Source organism: Coregonus clupeaformis, unplaced genomic scaffold, assembly GCF_020615455.1.
Source record: "Coregonus clupeaformis isolate EN_2021a unplaced genomic scaffold, ASM2061545v1 scaf0060, whole genome shotgun sequence".
Classification (NCBI taxonomy): domain Eukaryota; kingdom Metazoa; phylum Chordata; class Actinopteri; order Salmoniformes; family Salmonidae; genus Coregonus; species Coregonus clupeaformis.
Window position 1 is genome coordinate 850313 of NW_025533515.1, and position 24949 is coordinate 875261.

At 44.0% G+C, this 24949-nt stretch overlaps 1 protein-coding gene and 2 long non-coding RNA genes across 4 annotated transcripts in view; 1 reads left to right on the plus strand and 2 right to left on the minus strand.

Annotated features, from left to right (window-relative positions):
• LOC121555328 (attractin-like) overlaps window positions 1-24949 on the plus strand; it is a 185777-nt gene that overhangs the window by 52256 nt on the left and 108572 nt on the right. For both annotated transcript variants that reach the window (XM_045212892.1, XM_045212893.1), the window contains exons 4-6: window positions 1856-1984; window positions 8944-9146; window positions 17979-18147. In XM_045212892.1, the coding sequence (XP_045068827.1) occupies window positions 1856-1984; window positions 8944-9146; window positions 17979-18147 (501 nt within the window). The remainder of the gene's footprint in view (window positions 1-1855; window positions 1985-8943; window positions 9147-17978; window positions 18148-24949) is intronic.
• LOC123483279 lies at window positions 2035-6095 on the minus strand. Its single transcript, XR_006658171.1, has 4 exons — window positions 6068-6095; window positions 2666-2718; window positions 2444-2563; window positions 2035-2083 (listed from the first exon to the last, which is right to left on the minus strand). It is a non-coding gene; the product is annotated as an uncharacterized LOC123483279 (long non-coding RNA).
• On the minus strand, window positions 5494-5762 carry LOC123483280. The gene is made up of 3 exons (XR_006658172.1): window positions 5717-5762; window positions 5611-5663; window positions 5494-5543 (listed from the first exon to the last, which is right to left on the minus strand). It is a non-coding gene; the product is annotated as an uncharacterized LOC123483280 (long non-coding RNA).

Sequence of the window (24949 nt, forward strand, 5' to 3'; positions counted from 1 at the left end):
CCTTCAATGCTGCCGCCATTTTTTGGTACCCTTCCCTAGATCTGTGCCTTGACACAATCCTGTCTCGGAGCTCTACGGACAATTCCTTCGACCTCATGGCTTGGTTTTTGCTCTGACATGCACTGTCAACTGTGGAACCTTATGTAGACAGGTGTGTGCCTTTCCAAATCATGTCCAATCAATTGAATTTACCACAGGTGGCCTCCAATCACGTTGTAGAAACATCCTCAAGGATGTTCAATGGAAACAGGATGCACCTGAGCTCAAATTTGAGTCTCATAGCAAAGGGTCTGAATACTTATGTAAATAAGGTTTTACAGTTGTTTTTTTCAAAAATACATTTGCAATAATAATAAAATAAAAAATAAAATAATGTCTTTGTTTGAATAGTTTCTGAATGCACTGTAGGTGCAGTTCCTACCCGTAGTCTCTGAAGGTGGCAGCCGCCAATCTGGAAAGAGTTGGTTTCCCCGTATGGCGGTAAGTGGTAGATGCCATTTTGGGAAAAGTCATTTAAAAGCCACACAAATAAAATAGGTAGTAATCAGCTAAAAGGCAATCAATCCACACAGTGTGATAGTTAGTTAGGTTGAATCACACAGTTTGTAGAATTCCCACAGGTCTATGCAGCAAGCCAGAACCCAACCACAGACAAGAATCCAGCCAGCACTAGGACCCACAATAAACACAACCAAGGCACAAAACATGGCCAGCATGACAACAGCAAGGAGAGAGCGGTGACTTACTCAAAGCGATTAAATGGTGGGTCCCATGTAGTTTCCCAGTACAGGCCGGTGGAAAGCAAGGAGGGAGGCAAGTGCAGCACCGGGCTGCGGTAGAGTCAAAAGGTCATCCAAGTAGGCTGAACCAAGTGGACTTATTCAAGACACAATGTGAAGTGGAAGGATGAAATCAGCAGATGTCTGATCCGATAACGCCCCAGAGCAGAGCAGGGTGCCCAGGTGTCTGATCAGATAACGCCCCAGAGCAGAGCAGGGTGCCCAGGTATATCACAGGAGACAGGTGTCTGATCCGATAACGCCCCAGAGCAGAGCAGGGTGCCCAGGTATATCACAGGAGACAGGTGTCTGATCCGATAACGCCCCAGAGCAGAGCAGGGTGCCCAGGTGTCTGATCCGATAACGCCCCAGAGCAGAGCAGGGTGCCCAGGGATATCACAGGAGGCAGGTGTCTGATCCGATAACGCCCCAGAGCAGAGCAGGGTGCCCAGGTGTCTGATCAGATAACGCCCCAGAGCAGAGCAGGGTGCCCAGGTGTCTGATCAGATAACGCCCCAGAGCAGAGCAGGGTGCCCAGGTATACCACAGGAGGCAGGTGTCTGATCAGATAATGCCCCAGAGCAGAGGAGGGTGCCCAGGTGTCTGATCAGATAACGCCCCAGAGCAGAGGAGGGTGCCCAGGTGTCTGATCAGATAACGCCCCAGAGCAGAGGAGGGTGCCCAGGTAGATCACAGGAGGCAGGTGTCTGATCAGATAACGCCCCAGAGCAGAGGAGGGTCTCCTTAAACTCTGTATTCAATATTGCACTGACGTGTGAGAGATGTGCAGGGGAGGGAGAGTACTCAGTAATGACCTGTTATTCTGGGGTAAGCCAGGAGATGATACCTAAGAATTGACTATCAGAGGCCTGCAGGGGTCGTGATCATAGATATCCGCTCCTCAGTGCGGTCTTCAAAGTACGTTACATATACTGTAATGTTTTGTCTACTTTTTCAACTTGTTTTTAATTGAACATTTATTAACCTGCATGATGTTGCTACAGGAGATGACATATTTACCTGGGTAATGATGAATTATGCAGGGTGTTGATGGGTGTTGTCCGTCCTTGTTGCAGTGGGTTGATAGTTCCTGAGCGCTATGGCAACGAGACGGTTCCGGAGGTGGTGTCACAGTCCGGTTACGCCCTCCTCCACTTCTTCAGCGACGCTGCTTATAACCTGACCGGCTTCAACATCTCATATAGGTAACCCTTAACCCCTGACCTTATAACCTGACCTTATAACCTGACCGGCTTCAACATCTCATATAGGTAACCCTTAACCCCTGACCTCTATCCCCTGACCTTATAACCTGACCGGCTTCAACATCTCATATAGGTAACCCTTAACCCCTGACCTTATAACCTGACCGGCTTCAACATCTCATATAGGTAACCCTTAACCCCTGATCTCTATCCCCTGACCTTATAACCTGACCGGCTTCAACATCTCATATAGGTAACCCTTAACCCCTGATCTCTATCCCCTGACCTTATAACCTGACCGGCTTCAACATCTCCTATAGGTAACCCTTAACCCCTGACCTTATAACCTGACCGGCTTCAACATCTCATATAGGTAACCCTTAACCCCTGATCTCTATCCCCTGACCTTATAACCTGACCGGCTTCAACATCTCCTATAGGTAACCCTTAACCCCTGACCTTATAACCTGACCGGCTTCAACATCTCCTATAGGTAACCCTTAACCCCTGACCTTATAACCTGACTGGCTTCAACATCTCATATAGGTAACCCTTAACCCCTGACCTCTATCCCCTGACCTTATAACCTGACCGGCTTCAACATCTCCTATAGGTAACCCTTAACCCCTGACCCTATAACCTGTGTTCAACATCTCATACAGGTAACCCTTAACCCCTGACCTTATAACCTGACTGGCTTCAACATCTCCTATAGGTAACCCTTAACCCCTGACCTCTATCCCTTAATCCCTGACCCTATAACCTGGCTTCAACATCTCATATAGGTAACCCTTAACCCCTGACCTTATAACCTGACTGGCTTCAACATCTCATATAGGTAACCCTTAACCCCTGACCTCTATCCCCTGACCTTATAACCTGACCGGCTTCAACATCTCATATAGGTAACCCTTAACCCCTGACCCTATAACCTGTGTTCAACATCTCATACAGGTAACCCTTAACCCCTGACCTTATAACCTGACCTTATAACCTGACTGGCTTCAACATCTCATATAGGTAACCCTTAACCCCTGACCTCTATCCCCTGACCTTATAACCTGACCGGCTTCAACATCTCATATAGGTAACCCTTAACCCCTGACCTTATAACCTGACTGGCTTCAACATCTCATATAGGTAACCCTTAACCCCTGACCTTATAACCTGACCTTATAACCTGACTGGCTTCAACATCTCATATAGGTAACCCTTAACCCCTGACCTTATAACCTGACTGGCTTCAACATCTCATATAGGTAACCCTTAACCCCTGACCTCTATCCCCTGACCTTATAACCTGACTGGCTTCAACATCTCATATAGGTAACCCTTAACCCCTGACCTCTATCCCCTGACCTTATAACCTGACCGGCTTCAACATCTCATATAGGTAACCCTTAACCCCTGACCTTATAACCTGACCGGCTTCAACATCTCATATAGGTAACCCTTAACCCCTGACCTTATAACCTGACTGGCTTCAACATCTCATATAGGTAACCCTTAACCCCTGACCTTATAACCTGACCGGCTTCAACATCTCATATAGGTAACCCTTAACCCCTGACCTTATAACCTGACTGGCTTCAACATCTCATATAGGTAACCCTTAACCCCTGACCTTATAACCTGACTGGCTTCAACATCTCATATAGGTAACCCTTAACCCCTGACCTTATAACCTGACCTTATAACCTGACTGGCTTCAACATCTCATATAGGTAACCCTTAACCCCTGACCTTATAACCTGACTGGCTTCAACATCTCATATAGGTAACCCTTAACCCCTGACCTTATAACCTGACCTTATAACCTGACCGGCTTCAACATCTCATATAGGTAACCCTTAACCCCTGACCTCTATCCCCTGACCTTATAACCTGACCGGCTTCAACATCTCATATAGGTAACCCTTAACCCCTGACCTTATAACCTGACCGGCTTCAACATCTCATATAGGTAACCCTTAACCCCTGACCTTATAACCTGACTGGCTTCAACATCTCATATAGGTAACCCTTAACCCCTGACCTTATAACCTGACCTTATAACCTGACTGGCTTCAACATCTCATATAGGTAACCCTTAACCCCTGACCTTATAACCTGACTGGCTTCAACATCTCATATAGGTAACCCTTAACCCCTGACCTCTATCCCCTGACCTTATAACCTGACCGGCTTCAACATCTCATATAGGTAACCCTTAACCCCTGATCTCTATCCCCTGACCTTATAACCTGACCGGCTTCAACATCTCATATAGGTAACCCTTAACCCCTGACCTTATAACCTGACCGGCTTCAACATCTCATATAGGTAACCCTTAACCCCTGACCTTATAACCTGACTGGCTTCAACATCTCATATAGGTAACCCTTAACCCCTGACCTTATAACCTGACCGGCTTCAACATCTCATATAGGTAACCCTTAACCCCTGACCTTATAACCTGACTGGCTTCAACATCTCATATAGGTAACCCTTAACCCCTGACCTTATAACCTGACCTTATAACCTGACTGGCTTCAACATCTCATATAGGTAACCCTTAACCCCTGACCTTATAACCTGACCGGCTTCAACATCTCATATAGGTAACCCTTAACCCCTGACCTTATAACCTGACCGGCTTCAACATCTCATATAGGTAACCCTTAACCCCTGACCTTATAACCTGACTGGCTTCAACATCTCATATAGGTAACCCTTAACCCCTGACCTCTAACCCCTAACCTTATAACCTGACCGGCTTCAACATCTCATATAGGTAACCCTTAACCCCTGATCTCTATCCCCTGACCTTATAACCTGACTGGCTTCAACATCTCCTATAGGTAACCCTTAACCCCTGACCTTATAACCTGACTGGCTTCAACATCTCATATAGGTAACCCTTAACCCCTGACCTCTATCCCCTGACCTTATAACCTGACCGGCTTCAACATCTCATATAGGTAACCCTTAACCCCTGACCTTATAACCTGACTGGCTTCAACATCTCATATAGGTAACCCTTAACCCCTGACCTCTATCCCCTGACCTTATAACCTGACTGGCTTCAACATCTCATATAGGTAACCCTTAACCCCTGACCTCTATCCCCTGACCTTATAACCTGACTGGCTTCAACATCTCATATAGGTAACCCTTAACCCCTGACCTTATAACCTGACTGGCTTCAACATCTCATATAGGTAACCCTTAACCCCTGATCTCTATCCCCTGACCTTATAACCTGACTGGCTTCAACATCTCATATAGGTAACCCTTAACCCCTGACCTTATAACCTGACCGGCTTCAACATCTCATATAGGTAACCCTTAACCCCTGACCTTATAACCTGACTGGCTTCAACATCTCATATAGGTAACCCTTAACCCCTGACCTTATAACCTGACTGGCTTCAACATCTCCTATAGGTAACCCTTAACCCCTGACCTTATAACCTGACTGGCTTCAACATCTCATATAGGTAACCCTTAACCCCTGACCTTATAACCTGACCGGCTTCAACATCTCATATAGGTAACCCTTAACCCCTGACCTTATAACCTGACTGGCTTCAACATCTCATATAGGTAACCCTTAACCCCTGATCTCTATCCCCTGACCTTACAACCTGACCGGCTTCAACATCTCATATAGGTAACCCTTAACCCCTGACCTTATAACCTGACCGGCTTCAACATCTCATATAGGTAACCCTTAACCCCTGACCTTATAACCTGACCTTATAACCTGACCGGCTTCAACATCTCATATAGGTAACCCTTAACCCCTGACCTTATAACCTGACCGGCTTCAACATCTCATATAGGTAACCCTTAACCCCTGACCTTATAACCTGACCGGCTTCAACATCTCATATAGGTAACCCTTAACCCCTGACCTTATAACCTGACCGGCTTCAACATCTCATATAGGTAACCCTTAACCCCTGATCTCTATCCCCTGACCTTATAACCTGACTGGCTTCAACATCTCATATAGGTAACCCTTAACCCCTGACCTCTATCCCCTGACCTTATAACCTGACTGGCTTCAACATCTCATATAGGTAACCCTTAACCCCTGACCTCTATCCCCTGACCTTATAACCTGACTGGCTTCAACATCTCATATAGGTAACCCTTAACCCCTGACCTTATAACCTGACCGGCTTCAACATCTCATATAGGTAACCCTTAACCCCTGACCTCTAACCCCTAACCTTATAACCTAACTGTGTTCAACATCTCATTCAGTCTGGCCTCGCAGGGCCTCTCCTTAGTAACAGGTGAGTCTGGCCTCTCAGGGCCTCTTCTTAGTAACAGGTGAGTCTGGCCTCGCAGGGCCTCTCCTTAGTAACAGGTGAGTCTGGCCTCTCAGGGCCTCTTCTTAGTACCAGGTGAGTCTGGCCTCTCAGGGCCTCTTCTTAGTAACAGGTGAGTCTGGCCTCTCAGGGCCTCTTCTTAGTAACAGGTGAGTCTGGCCTCTCAGGGCCTCTTCTTAGTACCAGGTGAGTCTGGCCTCTCAGGGCCTCTTCTTAGTAACAGGTGAGTCTGGCCTCTCAGGGCCTCTTCTTAGTACCAGGTGAGTCTGGCCTCACAGGGCCTCTTCTTAGTAACAGGTGAGTCTGGCCTCTCAGGGCCTCTTCTTAGTACCAGGTGAGTCTGGCCTCTCAGGGCCTCTTCTTAGTACCAGGTGAGTCTGGCCTCTCAGGGCCTCTTCTTAGTACCAGGTGAGTCTGGCCTCTCAGGGCCTCTTCTTAGTACCAGGTGAGTCTGGCCTCACAGGGCCTCTTCTTAGTAACAGGTGAGTCTGGCCTCTCAGGGCCTCTTCTTAGTACCAGGTGAGTCTGGCCTCTCAGGGCCTCTTCTTAGTACCAGGTGAGTCTGGCCTCTCAGGGCCTCTTCTTAGTACCAGGTGAGTCTGGCCTCGCAGGGCCTCTTCTTAGTACCAGGTGAGTCTGGCCTCGCAGGGCCTCTTCTTAGTACCAGGTGAGTCTGGCCTCGCAGGGCCTCTTCTTAGTACCAGGTGAGTCTGGCCTCACAGGGCCTCTTCTTAGTACCAGGTGAGTCTGGCCTCTCAGGGCCTCTTCTTAGTACCAGGTGAGTCTGGCCTCTCAGGGCCTCTTCTTAGTACCAGGTGAGTCTGGCCTCTCAGGGCCTCTTCTTAGTACCAGGTGAGTCTGGCCTCTCAGGGCCTCTTCTTAGTACCAGGTGAGTCTGGCCTCTCAGGGCCTCTTCTTAGTACCAGGTGAGTCTGGCCTCTCAGGGCCTCTTCTTAGTACCAGGTGAGTCTGGCCTCTCAGGGCCTCTTCTTAGTACCAGGTGAGTCTGGCCTCACAGGGCCTCTTCTTAGTAACAGGTGAGTCTGGCCTCTCAGGGCCTCTTCTTAGTACCAGGTGAGTCTGGCCTCTCAGGGCCTCTTCTTAGTACCAGGTGAGTCTGGCCTCTCAGGGCCTCTTCTTAGTACCAGGTGAGTCTGGCCTCTCAGGGCCTCTTCTTAGTACCAGGTGAGTCTGGCCTCACAGGGCCTCTTCTTAGTAACAGGTGAGTCTGGCCTCTCAGGGCCTCTTCTTAGTACCAGGTGAGTCTGGCCTCTCAGGGCCTCTTCTTAGTACCAGGTGAGTCTGGCCTCTCAGGGCCTCTTCTTAGTACCAGGTGAGTCTGGCCTCTCAGGGCCTCTTCTTAGTACCAGGTGAGTCTGGCCTCTCAGGGCCTCTTCTTAGTACCAGGTGAGTCTGGCCTCACAGGGCCTCTTCTTAGTAACAGGTGAGTCTGGCCTCTCAGGGCCTCTTCTTAGTACCAGGTGAGTCTGGCCTCTCAGGGCCTCTTCTTAGTACCAGGTGAGTCTGGCCTCTCAGGGCCTCTTCTTAGTACCAGGTGAGTCTGGCCTCGCAGGGCCTCTTCTTAGTACCAGGTGAGTCTGGCCTCACAGGGCCTCTTCTTAGTACCAGGTGAGTCTGGCCTCGCAGGGCCTCTTCTTAGTACCAGGTGAGTCTGGCCTCACAGGGCCTCTTCTTAGTACCAGGTGAGTGTGGCCTCTCAGGGCCTCTTCTTAGTACCAGGTGAGTCTGGCCTCTCAGGGCCTCTTCTTAGTACCAGGTGAGTCTGGCCTCTCAGGGCCTCTTCTTAGTACCAGGTGAGTCTGGCCTCACAGGGCCTCTTCTTAGTACCAGGTGAGTCTGGCCTCTCAGGGCCTCTTCTTAGTACCAGGTGAGTCTGGCCTCTCAGGGCCTCTTCTTAGTAACAGGTGAGTCTGGCCTCGCAGGGCCTCTTCTTAGTACCAGGTGAGCCAGTCGCTGCAGCAGCTCTTTACCAAAAGAGGAAAGGTGCCACTTTGTTTTGTAAAACTGTATAAATATAGAAGGGAGTAGCAGGAAGAGGTGAGTGAGTGAGTTAGTTAGTGAGTGAGTTAGTGAGTTAGTTAACCAGGCTGGTTAACACTGACCCTGACCTCTGTGAAGGGCATGACACAAACTACCCAGAGTTCAGCTGGGGACTGGTCCCGTCTCCATGATGATGTGATTGAAGTTGGGCTGAGAAACGGATAAAAGAAAGCGCCTCGGGCCCAGTCTCTTATCTCAAAGAGCCCAGACATCAAACCGCACGCCTGCTGCCTGAACAACATGAAAGAGAACCACAACGTCTTTGTCGACCGTCTTGCTCCAGAATATTATGTTCTCAGGAGTTTGCTCTAGTTTAAAAGCCCTCATGTATTGCTGTAATTCTACATTGGACAGGATTTGATGTTGTAGAGTTTTATATTATGAAACCCTTTGTCTCCTCCTCCTCATTAGCATACAGAATTAAACTTGAAACAATCAGTATATTTAAATACCTTCTAACCTCATCCATCCGTCGTTCTCTTTCCTACCCCTGTCTTTTTCTCTCTCTCTCTCTCTCTCTCTCTGCCTCCCCTCTCCCCCCCCTCCCCCTTTCACCTCTCTCTGCCTGCCCTCCCCCAGGGTGAACACGTGTCCTAACAGCTGTTCTGGCCGAGGGGAGTGTCGCGTTGGGAACTCAACAGGTGCTGTGTATTGTGACTGTGATGCCAACTGGAAGGGCGAGGCCTGTGATATCCCATACTGCCTGTCAGACTGTGGTTGGCCTGACAGGGGACACTGCTCTCAGGACACAAAGACATGTCGATGCCAGCCTGGGTGGCAAGGTGGGCACGGTCTCTATCTTTAACTACGCGCGTGTGTGTGTGTGCGTGTGTGTGTGTGCGTGTGTGCGTGTGCGTGTGCGTGTGTGCGTGTGTGTGTGTGCGTGTGTGTGTGTGTGTGTGTGTGTGTGTGTGTGACATGTTGCCAGACTTTCCCCACACAGTATTTGTTTGAGTTGCCTCCATATTGTTGTTGAATGCCTTATAAAAAGCCACCATCACAGAAACACATTGGCTATGACCTTCAAGTCAATGATGTAATCATTTAACTTTTGAACTGTCAACAGTTTAATTCCTACATAAGGCCAATACAAATACCTGCTGTTCGTATCCCTGGACTAATACATCACCTATTAACTAGCTGTTATTGTCCCTCAGTGAAAGGAAAGGGTGGGTGGTTCACAAATGGCTCCCTTTGGGCCTTGGTCTAAAGTAGTGCACTATATAGGGAATAGGGTGCCATTCTCTGGTCTAAAGTAGTGCACTATATAGGGAATAGGGTGCCATTCTCTGGTCTAAAGTAGTGCACTATATAGGGAATAGGGTGCCATTCTCTGGTCTAAAGTAGTGCACTATATAGGGAATAGGGTGCCATTCTCTGGTCTAAAGTAGTGCACTATATAGGGAATAGGGTGCCATTCTCTGGTCTAAAGTAGTGCACCATATAGGGAATAGGGTGTCATTCTCTGGTCTAAAGTAGTGCACTATATAGGGAATAGGGTACCATTCTCTGGTCTAAAGTAGTGCACTATATAGGGAATAGGGTGCCATTCTCTGGTCTAAAGTAGTGCACTATATAGGGAATAGGGTGCCATTCTCCGGTCTAAAGTAGTGCACTATATAGGGAATAGGGTGCCATTCTCTGGTCTAAAGTAGTGCACTATATAGGGAATAGGGTGCCATTCTCTGGTCTAAAGTAGTGCACTATATAGGGAATAGGGTACCATTCTCTGGTCTAAAGTAGTGCACTATATAGGGAATAGGGTGCCATTCTCTGGTCTAAAGTAGTGCACTATATAGGGAATAGGGTGCCATTCTCTGGTCTAAAGTAGTGCACTATATAGGGAATAGGGTGCCATTCTCTGGTCTAAAGTAGTGCACTATATAGGGAATAGGGTGCCATTCTCTGGTCTAAAGTAGTGCACTATATAGGGAATAGGGGGCCATTCTCTGGTCTAAAGTAGTGCACTATATAGGGAATAGGGTGCCATTTGGGGTGTGTTGTGTGAACAGAGAGAGGACGTATAGCTATAATGCTAAGGAATGTAGCCTGTAGCAACACCAATGTTTCCTTTCTTTAATCCTTTCATGCTAGGCGCCTTTTCTGGTCCAAAGACTAACTGATGATGTCACCAGTCTTATTCATATTTTCAAATCAAATCAAATGTATTGGTCACATACACGTGTTTAGCAGATGTTATAGTGGGTGTAGCGAAATGCTTGTGCTTCTAGCTCCGACAGTGCAGTAATATCTAACAATTTCACAACATATACCCAATACACACAAATCTAGGTAAGGAATTGAATGTAAGAATATATACATATATGGACAAGCAATGACAGAGCGGCATGGACTAAGATACTGTAGAATATTATACGATACAATATAGTATAAACAGTCGTGGTCAAAAGTTTTGAGACTGACACAAGTATTGGTCTTCACAAAGTTTGCTGCTTCAGTGTTTTTAGTTATTTTTGTCAGATGTTACTATGGTATACTGAAGTATAATTACAAGCATTCCATAAGTGTCAAAGGCTTTTATTGACAATAACATTACGTTTATGCAAAGAGTCAATATTTGCAGTGTTGACCCTTCTTTTTCAAGACCTCTGCAATCCGCCCTGGCATGCTGTCAATTAACTTCTGTGCCACATCCTGACTGATGGCAGCCCATTCTTGCATAATCAATGCTTGGAGTTTGTCAGAATTTGTGGGTTTTTGTTTGTCCACCCGCCTCTTGAGGATTGGCCAGACGTTCTCAATGGGATTAAGGTCTGGGGAGTTTCCTGGCCATGGACCCAAAATGTCGATGTTTTGCTCCCTGAGCCACTTAGTTATCACTTTTGCCTTATGGCAAGGTGCTCCATCATGCTGGAAAAGGCATTGTTCGTCACCAAACTGTTCTTGGATGGTTGGGAGAAGTTGCTCTCGGAGGATGTGTTGGTACCATTCTTTATTCATGGCTGTGTTCTTAAGCTAAATTGTGAGTGAGCCCACTCCATTGGCTGAGAAGCAACCCCACACATGAATGGTCTCAGGATGCTTTACTGTTGGCATGACACAGGACTGATAGTAGCGCTCACCTTGTCTTCTCCGGACAAGCTTTTTTCCGGATGCCCCAAACAATCGGAAAGGGGATTCATCAGAGAAAATGACTTTACCCCAGTCCTCAGCAGTCCAATCCCTGTACCTTTTGCAGAATATCAGTCTGTCCCTGATGTTTTTCCTGGACAGAAGTGGCTTCCTCGCTGCCCTTCTTGACACCAGGCCATCCTCCAAAACTCTTTGCCTCACTGTGCGTGCAGATGCACTCACACCTGCCTGCTGCCATTCCTGAGCAAGCTCTGCACTGGTGGTGCCCCGATCCCGCAGCTGAATCAACTTTAGGAGACGGTCCTGGTACTTGCTGGACTTTCTTGGGCACCCTGAAGCCTTCTTCACAACAATTGAACCTCTCTCCTTGAAGTTCTTGATGATCCGATACAGTGGGGAAAAAAAGTATTTAGTCAGCCACCATTTGTGCAAGTTCTCCCACTTAAAAAGATGAGAGAGGCCTGTAATTTTCATCATAGGTACACGTCAACTATGACAGACAAATTGATAACAATATATCCAGAAAATCACATTGTAGGATTTTTAATGAATTTATTTGCAAATTATGGTGGAAAATAAGTATTTGGTCACCTACAAACAAGCAAGATTTCTGGCTCTCACAGACCTGTAACTTCTTTAAGAGGCTCCTCTGTCCTCCACTCGTTACCTGTATTAATGGCACCTGTTTGAACTTATCAGTATAAAAGACACCTGTCCACAACCTCAAACAGTCACACTCCAAACTCCACTATGGCCAAGACCAAAGAGCTGTCAAAGGACACCAGAAACAAAATTGTAGACCTGCACCAGGCTGGGAAGACTGAATCTGCAATAGGTAAGCAGCTTGGTTTGAAGAAATCAACTGTGGGAGCAATTATTAGGAAATGGAAGACATACAAGACCACTGATAATCTCCCTCGATCTGGGGCTCCACGCAAGATCTCACCCCGTGGGGTCAAAATGATCACAAGAACGGTGAGCAAAAATCCCAGAACCACACGGGGGGACCTAGTGAATGACCTGCAGAGAGCTGGGACCAAAGTAACAAAGCCTACCATCAGTAACACTACGCTGCCAGGGACTCAAATCCTGCAGTGCCAGACGTGTCCCCCTGCTTAAGCCAGTACATGTCCAGGCCCGTCTGAAGTTTGCTAGACTGCATTTGGATGATCCAGAAGAGGATTGGGAGAATGTCATATGGTCAGATAAAACCAAAATATAACTTTTTGGTAAAAACTCAACTCGTCGTGTTTGGAGGACAAAGAATGCTGAGTTGCATCCAAAGAACACCATACCTACTGTGAAGCATGGGGGTGGAAACATCATGCTTTGGGGCTGTTTTTCTGCAAAGGGACAAGGACGACTGATCCGTGTAAAGGAAAGAATGAATGGGGCCATGTATCGTGAGATTTTGAGTGAAAACCTCCTTCCATCAGCAAGGGCATTGAAGAAACGTGGCTGGGTCTTTCAGCATGACAATGATCCCAAACACACCGCCCGGGCAACGAAGGGGTGGCTTCGTAAGAAGCATTTCAAGGTCCTGGAGTGGCCTAGCCAGTCTCCAGATCTCAACCCATAGAAAACCTTTGGAGGGAGTTGAAAGTCTGTGTTGCCCAGCGACAGCCCCAAAACATCACTGCTCTAGAGGAGATCTGCATGGAGGAATGGGCCAAAATACCAGCAACAGTGTGTGAAAACCTCAACCAAAAGTTGCCATATTCCTAGTCAATGTTATCTTTCATACTCTGCTTCGTTATCCCTAGTGTTTGTTTAATATAACTTTTATTCTGAGTTCCCTCGCTTCACTTCCCATGAAGATAAGACATTCGCTTCTCTATGCGTCGTAAACTACATCCTATGTCCCCTGTTATCAACTAAGATCATAGCCACAGCTCTTCTGAAACCACCAATCCACCATTATTAGAATACTGCAGCTCCGCAATGATAGTTAGTTTAATGGAAACCCTAAATCGGCTTCGTACTATATTATAAATTACGTCTGTGAATTCCAACCTTATGGGCAGTTAATTTCTTAAATCGTATCTCTATCAAAGGATCTAACAACGGTGCAAACTTAGAAAACCCATATTAATGACTTCCCCACCCATGATCCATACGTTTGGGTGAGCAAGTTAATACATATATATATATATATATATAACGTTAGAAACTTCTAGGCGCTCACATCAAATAATACTTTAATGCTTTTTAACCAGAAAATAGACTTCCCCTACTCTCTAAAACAGTCTCCATTCCACTCCTTGATATTCTATGACTTAATTATGTTATATATCGTAACATCTTATCCTAACTTATAACAAATTATCAAATCCATTTCAGATTAAAAGTCCTTTCCGCTCTTTGTTCATAAAATAGCCCATGTTGTCCCATTCAATTACTTAACTTCGTTAGCTGAATTTTTCTCCTTATTACTTATGTTTCCTTGCCATCGTGTGCTCATTAAAGCTTTATACGCCTCTTTCATATAATGTAAATCCCATTTCTTGTTGCTTACGACGATATTGTCAATTATATATTTTAGCGTATATATGTCATTTATCCCTTAAAAAATTAAAACTTGCTCATTATCATGCGGATAAATCACCAAGATATATGGTCCCACATTGAAAAATCCTAATTCACTTAATTTACAAGAGACTTATTCTAAATGCAGATTTGCCTGTAATAATTTTGTCATTTCCTGTTTCTCTCTTGGAGTTAAATGAAGCTCTGCTTTACTCTTAATGGTGACTGTTTTTCCAGATACCGGTCTACTAAGCTGGTCATTCATTACTGCTATTAGTTCATGCAATATTAGTAATTAAATACTTAAATCAAATCCCCATTCTGTATTTAAAATGTCGTTTGCCTATTTTGACTTTTTGGTGCTATGATTCAATATGTTGCATTGCATCTTCTCCATCTCCTGGCCGTTTTGAGTAATTCACTAGTTACTAATTTTCTCTTCACATCAGTACTCTACCTCTCAGAGGTTGAGTCTCCTTCATTTTGTACACGTCAACGGGCCTCAAACCCAGTCATTTTATAATGCTTTTAACCATTATGACTTGAACATCATGATAAAGGGCTCTGACCTTTATCCCTAAGCCTGCTGAGGACTTGAACCTCTCAACTTTTCACATTCATGTCTTCTTTCTACCAAGGACTCAAACCTTCAAACAAAATACTAATTTCTCTTAGTTCTTTTACAACATGGTTTGAGGCCTTGAACCTCTTCAAATTTAAATCAATTATAATTCCTTGAGGACTTGAACCTCTGAAAAATATATCTCTCTTACTTATATCTCTCTGATTTAGGCCTCAAACCTACACCAAAATACCTTTTATAGGGCCTTTATAACCTTTTACCAAGACTTGAACCTATGACCAATGTTTATTCTATTTTATAATGTCGTACACTCCATAATCTCGTCATGTTGAGGACTCGAACCTCTGACCTATGTTATAATGTCGTACACATTAAAAGGCCCTACGCCCAATCTTGTTACACCCATTCTCCTCCTCTGTTGTTTTTAGTCATTACTCTGACCAAACCCTTCTTAGAATCATAGCACCCCCTGTTATTGTCTAATTTGATAATTCTCCTCACATCTCACTAAATAACTCAATACCACTCATCGTCCCCCTCCAAAATATTGAATTTTAAAAGTTCGTTACAGCTCAGCTTCACCACAGATAAGCAGAATTTGACATAATCAAAAAAAAATGAAAGTCTGCTTACCTATAATAATAATAATATATAATATGCCATTTAGCAGACGCTTTTATCCAAAGCGACTTACAGTCATGCGTGCATACATTTTTTTTTGTGTATGGGTGGTCCCGGGGATCGAACCCACTACCTTGGCGTTACAAGCGCCGTGCTCTACCAGCTGAGCTACAGAGGACCACCTGTTAGTTCGGCTGTGAACTGCATCCTGTTCGTTTAGACGCCAATCTGTTATGATGAGTTTCTCGGGTGTCAAGTAATTCATGATGCAAGAAGATATTTAACACTTATCTGGGGAGTTCATATAAATATTTAATAGGTACCATGGTTCGCATAACAAAAGACAGTGCTTTGCCTCTAGCTATTCCAAACTACTGAACAAAGAACATATCTCAGTTTATATAGCTTCGGTTACACGTTTCATCTGTTAACCATCAGTGGGTACTCCCTTCTCTGATGTTATTCCCTTTCCCCCCCAAGTCAGTATATCATATCCATCAATCATTATACCATAAACATCAGTAATCTCCCATGACATAATGGAATGCAGACTCTGTGGCACCAAGCCACTTATCTACTAACTTTAACCTGGTTCACACAACACTATGACGCTATGAAATGACATCATAACAGTGTTCCTGTAGCAGCCGTGTTATTTGTGTCATTAACCTACCAGGCTTCCATGGCTCCTGTCTGTTAATTACCATAATTTCAAAGACGCACTAATAAAATCAAGCCATCTGGTGTTCTGAACGCGCTCTTAACAGCCAGAGAAGGTGACTAAATCTAACGTCGGGTAACAGGTCTCTCTATTGCAGCTCTGTGTTCATCCCAACAGACTGCTGCAGTCTTAGCCCTCATTACACTGTCACGGTGCTCTAACTGGACAATACTGTGGAGATATTATAATCAGCTGTAGGCCTATTGATGCTGTAAGACTCCAAATGGACTAATTATCTAAAGGGCCATGAGACTGGGTTCAGCAGTACATTAATATACTAGCTGTCAGTCTGGTGTTTCATTATGAATATGTGACCCACCACCTGGATTCGGTCCTTTGTAATTTGAAATTGTGTATTTTTTTTACATTGAGACTCAGAGCTAGAAAATTGTATATCATACACTACAGTTACCCCACTTTTGATAAAAATGGTCCTTGAATGTTTTGGTACACCTACTGGAGAGCTCTTCTTTGTCTACAGAGTAAGTGGTGTAGTAAACAACCAAAGATTTCAAGACCAAAAGTGGTAAAAGTAGAAAGCCTACAAAAAAGGGTAAACTCCAGGTAAAAATACACTATCTAGTCCTTGGCCAATATCCTAATCCGACTTTGGTGCAGGTCATGTTGTTCACGTTGCCGTCTTTGTTAAACACAATATCAAATGAAATCTATGTTTTATTTGTCACATGCACAGGATACAGAAGGTGTAAACGGTACAGTGAAATGGTTACTTGCATAGTAGCAATATCAAAAACAGAATGTGTCCAGATAAAAATATTTCATAAATATTTGTATCATTATTAGATGACGTTTACCCGACACAGTAAATTGATGGGTCATGTGAAGGAAATGTTATAACCAACCCCCAGCCACATCTAGCTAAGTGGACTTATGTACACATGTTCATGAAATACAGTAGATGGCTGTAATCACCTCCAGACACACCTGGCTAAATTGATGGGTCATGTAATCATCTGGCGAAGTGGAGTCTTTTTTAGCTAGCTAAACAATGAACCGGCTTAATCCCAACTCATACTACTACCAATATAAACATTGTCATAGCTGTAGTATGAATCTGCAGGTAGCTAAAGCTAACCAACTAGGTTCGATGTTAGCTAGCTAACATTAGGCTATAACTAGCAATACAAAAGGATTTCTGATTCAAATAATATTACTACACAGATCATACACAACGTTAGCTAACTTGCAATGAAAACGACTTTATGACAAAATTAGATACATATAATATCTGAAAATGTAGCTAGACTTACCCGTATACATGGATGAACGCTTCACGGCAGACTGGAACCATTTAACTCTGTTTTGTTTGGAGCTACATCTTTTTTGGCCAGCGTTGTGTCAAGTCACTCCGGTTCACAATGACCGTGGCTTGTGCAGAAAGTAGCCCATCACTTTTTCCAACTGATCTGTCGATAGCGCCTGCTAAATTTGTAGTTCTCGATTGCTAACATATCTTTCAAAAACGCTGCAGTAGAAAGGACTATCAACATATACTGAGCAGCTCATGTTATAGACAGAAGCATGCTACATGGCAGACCAATCCAAACTCATCTCCCGGGATGTCCAGCCCATTGATTATCTCAGCCAATAATGGCTAGCTGGAAGGTTCCTGTCTTTTTCTGTTGCTAAACCAACTAGGCTCATAATTTAACAATTTTATTCGTATTTACAGATGGACGTTTGTTATTAAGGCACATGAAAGTTCACATGTTCCAGAAGGCATTTCTGCCCCAAAAAACGCATTTTGATCATAAAAAACCCCAAAAGAAAACAAATCAAATGCCTCTCCTGTGAAGTAGTGACGTGCTTCCTGAAACAGGTCACATATTAAGATGAGGTTAAATTCACTGAGTTTTTATACTTACCTTAGATGATACTCCGGGCAATAGATGGTGTTTCTGCAAAATGTCTGAAATAAAAGACATATGGACACAAAGACATCAAATTATCATAGTAAAAGTGGACAAAAATAACTTTATTTCCTGTGAAGTTTGTGAAGACCAATAAGGGAGTCAGACTCTAACATGCATGTCTTCTTTCCCCCATCAGGTCCAGACTGCTCTGTGTCCGTCCCGGCCAACTCTTCGTTCTGGCAGCGGGAAGAGTACCCCGAGCCAGGGCTGGCCAGGGCTTCCCACAAGGCCGTAGTGGATCAGGGGGTCATGTGGGTCATCGGGGGTTATGTTTTCAACTCCTCAGACTACCAGATGGTCAAAGCGTAAGTACTAGACATCATTACATCACATATTAGCTAAGTACTGTGTGTATATTAAATACCAGCTCTGTACCAGGACAATTGCTCCTTTTCCGGCGTGAAGGATTTATTCTGCCGAAACGTGCTTTTAAGTGGATAGTGTGAGATTTGGGCATATAAGCCCTTTTTCTACTTACCCAGAGTCAGATGAATTCATTACATTTACATTTACATTTTAGTCATTTAGCAGACGCTCTTATCCAGAGCGACTTACAGTTAGTGAATACATATATATATTTTTTATACTGGCCCCCCGTGGGAATCGAACCCACAACCCTGGCGTTGCAAACGCCATGCTCTATCAACTGAGCTACATCCCTGCCGGCCATTCCCTCCCCTACCCTGGACGACGCTGGGCCAATTGTGCGCCGCCCATGAGTCTCCCGGTCGCGGCCGGCTGCGACAGAGCCTGGATTCGAACCAGTATCTCTAGTGGCACAGTTAGCACTGCGATGCAGTGCCTTAGACCACTGCGCCACTCAGGAGACAATTCATGGATACCATTTTGAAGGAAGTTGCTAACTAGCTGTAGCACAATTGCTAACTAGTGTTAGCACAGTGACTGGAAGTCTGCTGTTCCCATAGACTTCCAATCATTGCGCTAACGCTAATTAGCAATGGCTCACAAAACTACCTTCAACTTAGTTGGGGGAAGTAGAAAAAGGGCTTAACCCTGCGAGACCCATGCTGTCTAAATGTCATCCTGTACAGGTCCTAAGCTAAATAATCATGTCAAACCCTACATAGTACATTTCCTTAGACCCCAATGTAACTCTTAGTAGTATTTGTGTGTCAATATGATTATTGTAGAATCAGTTGCCTTCTGAAACAGAAACCATCAATAGGCTGAAAGGGTTGCTAAACTAAGACAGGGTAAGGTTCATATACTGATAGACAAGTAGGTTTCCTTTCCAAATAAATATGGACAACCAATTACTCCACAAGTAACTGTGATGTTCCCTCTAAACATCAAAAGAGCAAGAATTTATATATTGACAAAAAATGTGTGGTTTATTAGGGCAGAATCCTGCCATTGACTAAAATTCGTTTCATTCTAAAGAAGTAAAAATCTCTCCAAATGAAACCAGAAGGACAACCAAATATTACTAAAAGTAAGTTAATGTTCTTCATGCATAAAAAACCCACAAAAATCTGATGCTGCTGATAGCGAAATATAACTTATCACATGTTTTTGACACATTTTGATGTGATTTTTTCCTAACACCAACTTTTACTACCAGTAACTATGTATCCATCCAACCTGTTTGGTAAAACTTTACAAATATCGACAAAACTAGCTATTTTTTTTTACTGTAAAAATGAATTATGCTAGAAATTGCAGTGGAAATGCTTTTATGTGCAAATATTAATATAATAACCATCATATCAAAATCAAATTAAATGTTATTGGTCGCATACACATATATTTAGCAGATGTTATTGCGGGTGTAGTGAAATGCTTGTGTTTCTCCAACAGTGTAGTAATATGTAATAATATATATATATATATATATATATATTATATTAGATAATATAATATAATAACAATACACACATCTAAAAGGTAAAATAATGGAATTAAGAAATATAGAAATATTAGGACAAGCAATGTCGAAGTCCGGAGTATGAATATACAGCACCAGTCAAAAGTTTTAGAACACCTACTCATTCAAGGGTTTTTCTTAATTTTACTATTTTCTACATTGTAGATTAATAGTGAAGACATCAAAACTATGAAATAACACATATGGAATCATGTAGTAACCTAAAAAGTGTTAAACAAATCAAATTATATTTGAGATTTGAGATTTTTCAAATAGCCACCCTTTGCCTTGATGACAGCTTTGCACACTCTTGACATTCTCTCAACCGGCTTCATGAGGTATTCACCTGGAATGCATTTCAATTAACAGGTGTGCCCTGTTAATTTGTGGAATTCCTTTCCTTCTTAATGCGTTTGAGCCAATCAGTTGTGTTGTGACAAGGTAGGGGGGTATACAGAAGATAGCCAATTTGGTAAAAGACCAAGTCCATATTATGGCAAGAACAGCTCAAATAAGCAAAGAGAAACGACAGTCCATCATTACTTTAAGACACGAAGGCCAGTCAATCTGGAAAATGTCAAGAACTTTGTAAGTTTCTTCAAGTGAAATCGCAGAAACCATCGAGCGCTATAATGAAACTGGCTCTCATGTGGACCGCCACAGGAAAGGAAGACCCAGAGTTACCTCTGCTGCAAAGGATAAGTTCATTAGAGTTAACTGCACCTCAGATTGCAGCCCAAATAAATGCTTCACAGAGTTCAAGTAACAGACACATCTCAACATCAACTGTTCAGAGGAGACTGCATGAATCAGGCCTTCATGGTCGATTGCTGCAAAGAAACCACTACTAAAGGACACCAATAATATGAAGAGACTTGCTTGTACCAAGAAACACGAGCAATGGACATTAGACTGTGGAAATCTGTCCTTTGGTCTGATGAGTCCAAATTTGAGATTTTTTGTTCCAACCGCCGTGTCTTTGTGAGACGCAGAGTAGGTGAACGGAGGATCTCCGCATGTGTTGTTCCCACCGTGAAGCATGGAGGAGGAGGTGGTATGGTGTGGGGGTGCTTTTCTGGTGACACTGTCAATTATTTATTTAGATTTCAAGGCACACTTAACCAGCATGGCTACCACAGCATTCTGCAGCGATACGCCATCCCATCTGGTTTGCGCTTAGTGGGACTATCATTTGTTTTTCAATAGTACAATGACCCAAAACACACCTTCAGGCTGTGTAAGGGCTATTTGACCAAGAAGGAGAGTGATGGAGTGCTGCATCAGATGACCTGGCCTCCACAATCCCCTGACCTCAACCCAATTGAGATGGTTTGGGAAGAGTTGGACCGCAGAGTGAAGGAAAAGCAGCCAACAAGTGCTCAGCATATGTGGGAACTCCTTCAAGACTCTTGGAAAATAATTCCATCTGACTACCTCACGAAGCTGGTTGAGAGAATGCCAAGAGTGTGCAAAGCTGTCATCAAGGCAAAGGGTGGCTACTTTGAAGAATCTCAAATATAACATATCTTGATTTGTTCAACACTTTTTTGGTTACTACATGATTCCATATGTGTTATTTCATAGTTTTGATGTCTTAACAATTATTCTTCAATGTAGAAAATAGTAAAAAATAAAGAAAAACCCTGGAATGAGTAGGTGTGTCAACTCTTGACTGGTACTGTGAATAGTATATGAATAGAATATGTAGTATATCTGAAGAATAGTATATATACAGCAGTAGTTATATAGGATGAACCATGACTAGAATACAGTATATACATATGATGTGGGTAAAACAGTATGGAAACATTTAAAAGTTACCAGTGTTCCTTTATTAAAGTGACCAGTGTTCCATTATTAAAGTGACCAGTGTTCCTTTATTAAAGTGACCAGTGTTCCTTTATTAAAGTGACCAGTGTTCCATTATTAAAGTGACCAGTGTTCCATTATTAAAGTGACCAGTGTTCCATTATTAAAGTGACCAGTGTTCCATTATTAAAGTGACCAGTGTTCCTTTATTAAAGTGACCAGTGTTCCATTATTAAAGTGACCAGTGTTCCATGACTATGTACGTGGGCAGCAGCCTCTAAGGTGCAGGGTTGAGTAACCGGGTGGTAGCCGGCAAGTGACAGTGACTAAGTTCAGGGCAGGGTACTGGGTGGAGGCCGGCTAGTGACTAAGTTCAGGGCAGGGTACTGGGTGGAGGCCGGCTAGTGACTAAGTTCAGGGCAGGGTACTGGGTGGAGGCCGGCTAGTGATGGCTATTTAACAGTCTGATGGCCTTGAGAAATAAACTATTTTTCAGTCTCTCGATCCCAGCTTTGATGCATCTGTACTGACCTCGCCTTTTGGATGATAGCGGGGTGAACAGGCCATGGCAGGTTGATGTCCTTGATGATCTTTTTGGCCTTCCTGTGACACCTGGTGCTGTAGATGTCCTGGAGGGCAGGCAGTGTGCCCCCGGTGATGCGTTTGGGCTGACCTCAACACCCTCTAAAGGGTACAGTTGCCGTACCTGGCGTTGATACAGCCCGACAACATGCTCTCAATTATGCATCTGTAGAAGTTTGTGAGGGTCTTATTGGCCAAGACACAATTCTTCAGCCTCCTGAGGTTGAAGAGGCGCTGTTGCGCTATTTTCACCACAATGTCTGTGTGGGTGGACCATTTCAGCTTGTCAGTGATGTGTACGCAGAGGAACTTAAAGCTTTTCACCTTCTCCACTGAGGTCTCTTGAAGTCCACGATCATCTCCTTTGTTTTGTTGACGTTGAGTGAGCGGTTATTTTCCTGGCACCACACTCCCAGAGCCCTCACCTCCTCCCTGTAGGCTGTCTCGTCATTGTTGGTAATCAGGCCTACTACTGTTGTGTCGTCTGCAAATTTTATGATTGAGTTGTAGTCTTACGTGGCCACGCAGTCATGGGTGAACAGGGAGTACAGGAGGGGGCTGAGCATTTACCCTTGTGGGGCCCCAGTGTTGAGGATCAGCGAAGTGGAGATGTTGTTTCCTACCTTCACCACCTGGGGGCGGCCTGTCAGGAAATCCAGGACCCAGTTGCTCAGGGTGGGGTTCAGACCCAGGGACCCGAGCTTAATGATGAGCTTGGAGGGTACTATTGTGTTGAAGGCTGAGCTGCAGTCAATGAACAGCATTTTTACATACAGTTGAAGTCGGAAAGTTTACATACACTTAGGTTGGAGTCATTAAAACTTGTTTTTCAACCACTCCACAAATTTCGGTTAGGACATCTACTTTGTGCATGACACAAGTAATTCTTCCAACAATTGTTTACAGACAGATTATTTCACTTATAATTCACTGTATCACAATTCCAGTGGGTCAGAAGTTTACATACACTAAGTCGACTGTGCCTTTAAACAGCTTGGAAAATTCCAGAAAATTATGTCATGGCTTTAGATGCTTCTAGGCTAATTGACATCATTTGAGTCAATTGGAGGTGTACCTGTGGATGTATTTCAAGGCCTACCTTCAAACTCAGTGCCTCTTTGCTTGACATCATGAAAAATCTAAAGAAATCAGCCAAGACCTCAGAAAAAAAATGGTAGACCTCCACAAGTCTGGTTCATCCTTGGGAGCAGTTTCCAAACGCCTGAATATACCACGTTCATCTGTACAAACAATAGTACGCAAGTATAAACACCATGGGACCACGCAGCCGTCATACCGCTCAGGAAGGAGACGCGTTCTGTCTCCTAGAGATGAACGTACTTTGGTGCGAAAAGTGCAAATCAATCCCAGAACAACAGCAAAGGACCTTGTGAAGATGCTGGAGGAAACGGGTACAAAAGTATGTATATCCACAGTAAAACGAAATAAAACGAGTCCTATATCGACATAACCTGGGCTCCCGAGTGCTGCAGCGGTCTAAGGCACTGCATCTCAGTGCTTGAGGCGTCACTACAGACCCCCTGGTTCGATTCCAGGCTGTATCACAACCGGCCGTGATTGGGAGTCCCATAGGGCGGCGCACAATTGGGCCAGCGTCGTCCGGGTTTGGCCGGTGTAGGCCGTCATTGTAAATAAGAATTTGTTCTTAACTGACTTGCCTAGTTAAATAAAGGTAAAATTAAATAAATAAAAAAACCTGAAAGGCCACTCAGCAAGGAAGAAGCCACTGCTCCAAAACCGCCATAAAAAAGCAACTGCACATGGGGATAAAGATGGTACTTTTTGGAGAAATGTCCTCTGGTCTGATGAAACAAAAATAGAACTGTTTGGCCATAATGACCATCGTTATGTTTGGAGGAAAAAGGGGGTCGTGAAGCACGGGGACGGCAGCATCATGCTGTGGGGTTGCTTTGCTGCAGGAGGGACTGGTGCACTTCACAAAATAGACGGCATCATGAGGAAGGAAAATTATGTGGATATATTGAAGCAACATCTCAAGACCTCAGTCAGGAAGTTAAAGCTTGGTCGCAAATGGGTCTTCCAAAATGGACAATGACCCCAAGCATACTTCCAAAGTTGTGGCAAAATGGCTTAAGGACAACAAAGTCAAGGTATTGGAGTGGCCATCACAAAGCCCTGACTTCAATCCAATAGAAAATGTGTGGGCAGAACTGAAAAAGCGTGTGCGAGCAAGGAGGCCTACAAACCTGACTCAGTTACACCAGCTCTGTCAGGAGGAATGGGCCAAAATTCACCCAACTTATTGTGGGAAGCTTGTGGAAGGCTACCCGAAACGTTTGACCCAAGTGAAACAATTTCAAGGCAATGCTACCAAATACTAATTGAGTGTATGTAAACTTCTGACCCACTGGGAATGTGATGAAGGAAATAAAAGCTGAAATAAATAATTCTCTCTACTATTATTCTGACATTTCACATTCTTAAAATAAAGTGGTGATCCTAACTGACCTAAGACAGGGAATTTTTACTAGGATTAAATGTCAGGAATTGTGAAAAACTGAGTTTAAATATATTTGGCTAAGGTGTATGTAAACTTCCGACTTCAACTGTAGGTTTTCCTCTTGTCCAGATGGGATAGCTATTGTATTATATCTCTCCACAGTGTTTATTGCTGTTGGCTGTTCTATGACCAGAATGGCTATATACACAACATTTTTACCGGCTCAACCATCAGTAGAGTTGAAAACTCGATGGAAAGACATTTTACATGTATTTCTTTATTCAGGGGATTTTAAACCTCAAAAGTTATTTTTATGTGCACTACGCACAGCCTTTTATCTTCAACAAGT